Source organism: Salvia hispanica, chromosome 6 (assembly GCF_029641045.1).
Source record: "Salvia hispanica isolate PSC_SH4W2 chromosome 6, Shi_PSC_v1, whole genome shotgun sequence".
Taxonomy (NCBI): Eukaryota; Viridiplantae; Streptophyta; class Magnoliopsida; order Lamiales; family Lamiaceae; genus Salvia; species Salvia hispanica.
The window spans coordinates 20,649,666-20,657,732 of NC_142697.1; the positions used below are offsets into that span (position 1 = coordinate 20,649,666).

General features: G+C 41.6%; 2 protein-coding genes across 2 annotated transcripts; both read left to right on the forward strand.

Moving 5' to 3' along the window:
• HAK5 (high affinity K+ transporter 5) lies at positions 1-4,226 on the forward strand. The gene is made up of 8 exons (XM_048102509.2): positions 1-260; positions 559-781; positions 1,464-1,751; positions 1,829-2,089; positions 2,172-2,224; positions 2,321-2,435; positions 2,669-3,207; positions 3,279-4,226. The coding sequence occupies exons 1-8, from the start codon at positions 81-83 to the stop codon at positions 4,014-4,016; spliced, it is 2,397 nt and encodes a 798-aa protein (XP_047958466.1). The 5' UTR covers positions 1-80; the 3' UTR covers positions 4,017-4,226.
• A 1,557-nt stretch (positions 4,227-5,783) lies between these two features.
• Positions 5,784-7,296, forward strand: LOC125206363 (protein indeterminate-domain 12-like). Its single transcript, XM_048105629.2, has 3 exons — positions 5,784-5,956; positions 6,094-6,490; positions 6,620-7,296. The coding sequence occupies exons 1-3, from the start codon at positions 5,797-5,799 to the stop codon at positions 7,293-7,295; spliced, it is 1,233 nt and encodes a 410-aa protein (XP_047961586.2). The 5' UTR covers positions 5,784-5,796; the 3' UTR covers position 7,296.
• The last annotated feature ends 771 nt before the right edge of the window (positions 7,297-8,067 follow it).

The window sequence follows — 8,067 nt, forward strand, 5'->3', positions numbered from 1 at the left end:
TCCGCCCTATAAAAACCCTCTACCACCATCACCACCACCCATCACATTGCCTTCTTGCCAAGCACAATACTCCATCAGACATGGCCGAGCCGCACCACAACACGGAAACGGCGTCGGAAGAAGCCCACAACCCACCCGCTGAAAATGAGGTCGGTATCAAGGAGAGGAAGGTCTCGTGGGCCAAGCTCCGCCGCGTAGACTCCCTCAACATGGAGGCCGGAAATGTTTCCTTCAAACCCACCCATCACGCCTCCACCCAGGTCTTTCTTCTGCTTCATATATTTTTCAAAAAAAAACAAAAATTTGAGAATCTTTCTTACTATATGTTGATTATAGTAGTACTATATAGCATATGTTCCATAGAGATCTACGAATATTAAAATATGAAACTAATTGCTCTTATTAAATCTCTTTTGTTCTTAGAATTTGTACTTCATCATGCAAATTATGTAAGTGGTGACAGACACATAAAATGGCATGAATATACGAATTCTTTAATTTTCGAAATCGGAGTTTAATTAAAGCCATATGTGATATGTGGGATGAATGAATGAATAGGTAAGTTGGGGGAGGACATTGAGCCTAGCGTTCCAAAGCGTGGGAATAATATACGGAGACATCGGAACGTCGCCGTTGTATGTTTTCGACAGCAGTTTCGACGGCACCATCAAACACAAAGACGACATATTGGGCGTGCTATCCCTCATCATTTACACCTTCGTTTTAATACCCATGATCAAATACGTCTTCATCGTTTTATGGGCTAATGACAATGGCGATGGTGAGCTTGCACTTTTCCTTATTTCAAACTCCATTTTAATTTTATCACTATCCTTTCAAATATGTAGTACAGTATATTTTATTAATTTACATCTCATAGTCAACAGCTGCGTGCGATTAAACCACATAAATAATTTTAAATGTATACTATGTTGAAATTAATCTTCCTGCGACCGCAACTTTTAGTGTCAATCCTAAAAAGTATTGGGAACATATATATTGCATGAATTTGGACGTTTTAGAAGAAACAAAAGTTGTTGAGATATACATAAGATTAATTGTTGGTTTTTTCCAACATATATAATTTTTTTTATTAGTGTGTCAAAGAATCAAAATCATCATATGATCATAGTATCACCTAATTATAGTATTTTGTGCGCAGTACGCACGCTGCATCACTCAATTACAAGTCCTTACTCCGTTAGAAAAACAAAATTAAGTATGATAATCATTTAAATCACAAAATTTGATCAAATTTTCAATTTTTCTCAATTGTCACAAAACCATACAGAACGACATATTTTGATAATGCTTGGAATGATGTTACTTGAATCAAAGAACTTTTTGTTTGTCTTATTCCAACTAATGAGCATAGCACTATTTTGAGCATCACTAAAAATGTTGTTTTATGGAGTACATGGATGTGACAATTAATAATTAATGGAATATACCTGAACAAATAGGAGGAACGTTTGCACTATACTCCCTGATATGCCGGTACGCAAAAGTGGGGCTGATCCCCAACGATCAACCCGAGGATCGGCAGCTCTCGAACTACCGGCTCGATACGCCGTCAAACCAGCTGCGTCGGGCTCAGAAGATCAAACACGCACTCGAGAGAAGCCTGACTGCCAAGATCATCCTCTTCCTCGCAACAATCCTCGGAACTGCCATGGTTATCGGTGATGGCGTTCTCACTCCATCCATCTCAGTTCTCTCCGCTGTTGAAGGAATCAAGGGGCTCGGCCAAGGTGAATAATTAATTAGTAGTAAATTATTTATTTACAATACAATTTCACTCATGTATTGTGAATGGATTTTTTTGCAGATGCGGTTGTGTACATTTCTATAGCCATATTGATAATCCTCTTCAGCGTGCAACGCTTCGGAACTGACAAAATCGGGTACTCGTTTGCTCCGGCGGTTTGCATCTGGTTCATGCTGATAGCCGGCCTTGGCTTGTATAACTTGTTCAAACACGACATCACCGTTTTGCGCGCCTTCAATCCTGTGTATATTATCAATTACTTCAAAAGGAACGGCAAAGAGGGATGGGTCTCTCTAGGAGGAGTCGTTCTCTGCATCACCGGTGATTCTCTTTCCCCTCTCTCTCTAAATATAGATGCTTGCAGTTGTTGCTAATATTATTTTTTCATATTTTTGGTGATCAGGGACCGAAGCCATGTTTGCTGATCTAGGCCACTTTAATGTACCTGCTGTCCAGGTATGATGAGGATCTTCCATTTCCTTGTTCTCGTATAATCACCTATTTTTCTTTAAATCAATACACCTACCTATATATATATATGTTACGTTGCAGATAAGTTTCTCAGGAATTGTGTTTCCGTCTCTTCTGACGGCATACATTGGACAAGCTGCATATCTTTCCAAGTTCCCGGATCATATTGGCAGCACATTCTACGATTCCGTACCAGGTGAGCCTACCTAAATGAAACAGACAAATACCACTTTCAACTATTCCTTCTTCTATTAATTGGTTGTAACTAACTTAGCCGTATATAAGAGAGAACTGAAACTAGTATATAAGTCTCAACTATTACTCCTTCCATTAATTGGTTATAAAATGAAATTTCATGAATTTCTATGATTGAATCTAGGGGATCGCCAGAAACTTTAACTAACTCAGCAGTATATGGTTTATGTGCAGATCCTTTGTACTGGCCTACATTCGTGGTAGCAAATGCTGCGGCCATCATCGCCAGTCAGGCTATGATATCGGGGGCGTTTGCCATCATCTCCCAGTCGCTGAGCCTGAGCTGCTTCCCAAGAGTGAAGGTGGTCCACACCTCAGCTAAATACGAGGGCCAGGTCTACATCCCCGAGATCAACTACGTTCTCATGATCGCCTGCGTCCTCGTCACCTACGGCTTCAAAACCACCGAAAAGATAGGCCACGCTTATGGTATTGCAGTGGTTGCTGTGATGGTCATAACCACACTGATGGTGACCCTAATCATGCTGATGATATGGAAGACCAAAATCTGGTGGATTTTGTCCTTCTTCATAGTATTCATGTCTCTGGAGATGGTGTATTTCTCATCAGTGCTATACAAATTCACCCAGGGAGGTTACCTCCCATTAGCCCTGTCTATAGTGCTTATGACCATGATGGCCATCTGGCACTACGCCCAGCAGAAGCGCTACGTGTATGAGCTCGGGAACAAGGTCTCCACCGGCCACGTGCAGGTATATATAGTAAACTTCACTTTCAAATAAAATTTAAAAAATATAGCCCTTGCTAATATTATTTTCTGCAGGAGCTGGTGAAGAGCAGTGGTGTGGCCAGGCTCCCCGGCATCGGCCTCCTGTACTCGGAGCTGGTGCAGGGGATCCCGCCCATGTTCCCTCACTTCATCTCCAACATCCCATCGATGCACAATGTTGTAATCTTCGTCTCCATTAAGTCCATCCCCATCAGCAAGGTCGCGCACGAGGAGCGCTTCCTCTTCCGTCAGGTGGAGCCCCTCGACGCCAGGATATTCCGCTGCGTCGTCCGGTATGGATACAAGGATATAATCGAGGAGTCCGACGAGTTCGAGCGGCAATTGGTCGACAATCTCAAAGAGTTCATCAGGCACGAGCATTTCATGAATACCACCGCCGCCGATCAACACCACCACAACAACGCTCCGATTATTGCCGAGTCGGGTCCGATTGCTAGGAAATCGACTTCCTCCGTGGTCCACGTGGAGGAGGCGCTGCCGATCCAGTCCTTTGGGAGGTCGGCGAATTCGTCGGACGGGGTGAGGGTAATGGCGGCGATTCCGAGCGGGGCGGAGGAGGAGACGAGGGCAGTGGAGGCGGCGATGGAGCAGGGGGTGTTCTACCTGATCGGAGAGGTGGAGGTGGTGGCGGCGCAGGAGTCGTCGTGGATGAAGAAGTTTGTGATAAACTATGCTTACAGTTTTCTGAGGAAGAATTTCAGGCAGGGGGAGAAGATGCTGGCGATACCAAGGAACAGGCTTCTTAGGGTTGGAATGACCTATGAAGTGTGACTTACTTACTATATACTCCTACTTGTAATATGGTTTTCCTGAGTGGATATGTATGTGTTGTATGTTTGCTAAATTTTCGGCCGTTTTATTGTGGCATGGCATGTAAAGTGTTTCATGTGTGTAAATTCATGTTGTAGGCAATGGAGCAACGCCTCAATACTTCAATAATTTTATGAAACGAGATCATGGAATCGCTTCCAGATTATTTTATGTGTTTCCAAATTTGAAGGTGAAAAAACAAGCGAAACTTGAATTAATTAATTATATCAATATATAAGTATTTCATCATATTAAAGTCATCAGTATTATACATCCTCAAGTATTTGTTTCTAAGTTAACATTTCACTTTCTAAGATTTATGATCACAAATTCACAATATAAGTAGTACTACTAGGTTTCTCTTTCTGCCTTTGAATCCCTAGCAATAAACCAAGTACTGTAATAACTATATGTAGAACAATAGTACTACTACGTACTATGCCTCAGTTGTCATGACTAATTATCATGAAACTATCTATCTATGATTAATTGTGGGATTATTTTAGTTGGAAGGGGATGATTATGACTAATTATCATGATACTATCCATCTATAATTAAATTGTGGGATTCAATCTCATGAACCAAACATAATAATACATATTTAATCATGAGATTTAATCTTTAATAACGAACAACCCTAGTACTATATTTTAATATTTATTTAATTGAATTGATTTCATATGTCACTCACATATATTACATCCACATCTTGTCGATCAGCATCATTTTTGTTTATTTAAAAAGCTACTGTAAAAGGGAAACCGGTGCACGCAAATAATGTGGTATTGCTGAATATCAACGATCTCATTTGTCATGCAACGTATGAACAAGACGTGATTCAATGAACACAACAGTTTATTTGTTTTAAAGTCAACTGAATTATTGAATTGTAAATGTAAAAAATAAACTTTAAAGTCAACTCAATTATTGAACCGTAAATGTGAAAATTAAGCAAATAGTGTAGCAATTAGAATACGTGGGGGACCAAAAGAAGCGTTATGGGCTCTAGCCATTTTAAAGCCAACCGAAGAGACGAATATCTTATTAATAAATAAGCAGAAAGTTATAAGTCATGGATTTGAACCTGGCATCAGAGATGACCACAATATTAGACCAAGCGCACACCATTTCTTATAGCACTCCATTTCTTAAAATTCGGTATACTTGCTTCAAAATTAATCAGTGCGTGACGAATGATTACATCTAAATAAAATGTAACGGTGATTTCTAAAAAAATATTAAAAAAATGAAAATGGTGGTTCCATTTATCCATTATTTTGTCCATTTCATAACACCAAACAAGCAAGTAGCAACACCAACACACCCCAATCCTCTCTAGCTCCCTTACCACCTAACACATCATACATCATCAAGGATTAAAATACTTATTTGGGGCTCATCTAATTAATTCGAATGCATGAGACAAACAAACAAATAAATACACACACTCATGAGCAATTGGGCAAAGCAGGTAAGACTGCATTTAAATACTCCTTCAATAGGCCTCACTCGTCTCTTTCTAAGGATGTTTACCGCTGTTCTCTTCTCTACGTCTCTCTCTCTCAGTTGCAGGCTCATGTTGATAAGAGAGGAACAGACAAAATGCAGATAATGAGAATGATTATATCATTATTGTATTGATTAAGCATGGATGCAATTTGTCCTTGTTTCTGGCTGCTACTAACAAACATTCATTACATATAAGATGACACCCCTTTACCTCGTAGCTACCCAAAAAGCATGCAAAATATCATAATGCACTCCAACTTTGTTGAGGATTTCGGAGAAGAACACCACTTCCAACCTCACAGCCCTACCGACACAGCCGGCGACGTCTCCACTTCTCGCCCCCTCAGTACGTCGTCATCCAAGAAGAAACGCAATCTCCCTGGAAATCCAGGCAAGTCTGCACCTCATTCTGGATTTACTTCAAAAATTATTATATCCAAAACATTGTACCTAATTTACATAAACTTACACAATAACAACCACTAAGAAGTAGGAGGGGCTGAAGCCCCCATCAACCTTTTTCTATAGATCCTGATGCAGAAGTGGTGGCCTTATCACCGAGAACTCTAATGGCGACGAACCGGTACATTTGCGAAGTGTGCCACAAAGGATTCCAACGAGATCAGAATCTGCAGCTGCACAGGAGAGGCCACAACCTGCCATGGAAGCTCAAGCAAAGGCCTGCCACACAAGCCAAGAAGCGGGTCTACGTCTGCCCGGAGCCCAACTGTGTGCACCACAACCCTGCCCGCGCCCTTGGCGACCTCACCGGCATCAAGAAGCACTACTGCAGGAAGCACGGAGACAAGAAGTGGAAGTGCGACAAGTGCTCCAAGCGCTACGCTGTCCAGTCCGACTGGAAGGCGCATGCCAAGATCTGTGGCACCCGCGAGTACCGCTGTGACTGTGGCACCATCTTCTCACGGTAAGTGAAAAATGCTCCAACTTTTTTTTTTTTAATTAGGGATTACTGTAACAGTACATGTCAAAGAAATAACAAGAAGAGGATGTTTGAGCTCCCTCTAAGCTATACTTTTGGCTCGGCCACTGGCAGGAAGGACAGTTTCGTGACTCACAGAGCGTTCTGCGATGCTTTGAACGAGGAGAATTATATGGCGAAGCATAACGCTGGTGGAGCAATGGTGCAAAACCATGCTGAAGAAGTCTTGTCTGCTTCTGTAGATTTATCATGTCACGAACCATTGTCACTGAGCACGCATGGGATGATGATGGCCGGCAGTTTCAATCCATTTTACAGTCCAAGAACTCTGAAACCGGCTGGCATTGGGGGACTGAGTAGTCCCCCTTTAGCAGCAGACTCTGCTTACACATCAGCAACTGCGTTGCTGCAGAGGGCTGCACAAATGGGCTCAAAAACCAGTGACAGCACTTCTCTGTCTCCAATTCTTCTCAGAGGATTCACAGGCTACCTCACTCAAACCCGAAACGTCGCAGACAAGGGCTCTTCTGAGGCTGGTTTCAACACGGCCGCGCCCCAAATATCCACTGCTTCAAGCGGAATTCTTAGAGGTGATGTTGCAGAGATGGGCTTATATGATCTTTCGGTGTTTATGGGTTCATCAGGAGGCGGTCATTCCAGCGGGCTAGTTCTCCAGGAGCAAGAGAAGATGACTGTTGATTTCTTGGGAGTGGCAGCTCCAACTTTTTCGGGTGCAACAGAATATGGGGATGAAAGGCAGTGCTTAGAGGATGTGCATTCCCAATGGTAGTTTGATCAGGAAAAGATATAATATCAGAATGAAAAGTCAGGAATCGTAATCAATCTGATCAATGTCCTACCCTAATTCTAGCAGGACAATAACACAATGATGATGATGTGTAGCCTATGTTCTAGTAGAACTTCCTAACTCAACCACAAACAAAAGTTGCCTTCTTCGTCCACTTTACTGCTAACTCTTGTTGAATATAGCATCCACACTTATCCTCCAATATACTCGAGCAGAGATCAACAAGTGAGATTAAAAGAAACCTAGATATTCTTGAACACTAGCATGACATAGATCGAACTAAACAGTAGTATGAACAAGATTTAAAGTTGTAACTGATGCCATATCAAATTTATCAGTATCTAAATCGCTGATTCACCATATCATTTAGGAAAATGCAACATAAATTTCCCCTTTCCAGACTTGATATACACGCAGTCGAGAGCTACTGGAATCGACAGCGCGGAGTTCAGGCGAATACATGATCAGCACTGTCCAATTTTTCGCATCGCAAACAGAGAAACTCCATAGAATCACTCCACACGAACCAGATTATCTCACTTCTCAGCCTTCCATCTGACAATCGATAACCAATAAACGCTGCAATCAACACAATGACAATGAGGAAAACGATCAAATCAGAAAATGGATTACCAAATTTCGAGCGTAGAAGGCAAAGGCCAAAAATGACGAAGCAATAATCCCCTGATCTTATTTTCCACATAATATATATCTTGGTTTCTCCATAAAATTAAGCAAATTTTGTACCACTTCA

Excerpts from the sequence above, each read along its gene's own strand:
- HAK5 (XM_048102509.2), top strand. The coding sequence starts at position 81 with ATGGCCGAGCCGCACCACAACACGGAAACGGCGTCGGAAGAAGCCCAC. Across the intron at positions 261-558 it reads CCCATCACGCCTCCACCCAG|GTAAGTTGGGGGAGGACATT; the intron begins GTCTTTCTTCTG and ends ATGAATGAATAG. Across the intron at positions 3,208-3,278 it reads TCTCCACCGGCCACGTGCAG|GAGCTGGTGAAGAGCAGTGG; the intron begins GTATATATAGTA and ends TATTTTCTGCAG.
- LOC125206363 (XM_048105629.2), top strand. The coding sequence starts at position 5,797 with ATGCAAAATATCATAATGCACTCCAACTTTGTTGAGGATTTCGGAGAA. Across the intron at positions 5,957-6,093 it reads CAATCTCCCTGGAAATCCAG|ATCCTGATGCAGAAGTGGTG; the intron begins GCAAGTCTGCAC and ends CTTTTTCTATAG. Across the intron at positions 6,491-6,619 it reads TGTGGCACCATCTTCTCACG|GAAGGACAGTTTCGTGACTC; the intron begins GTAAGTGAAAAA and ends GGCCACTGGCAG.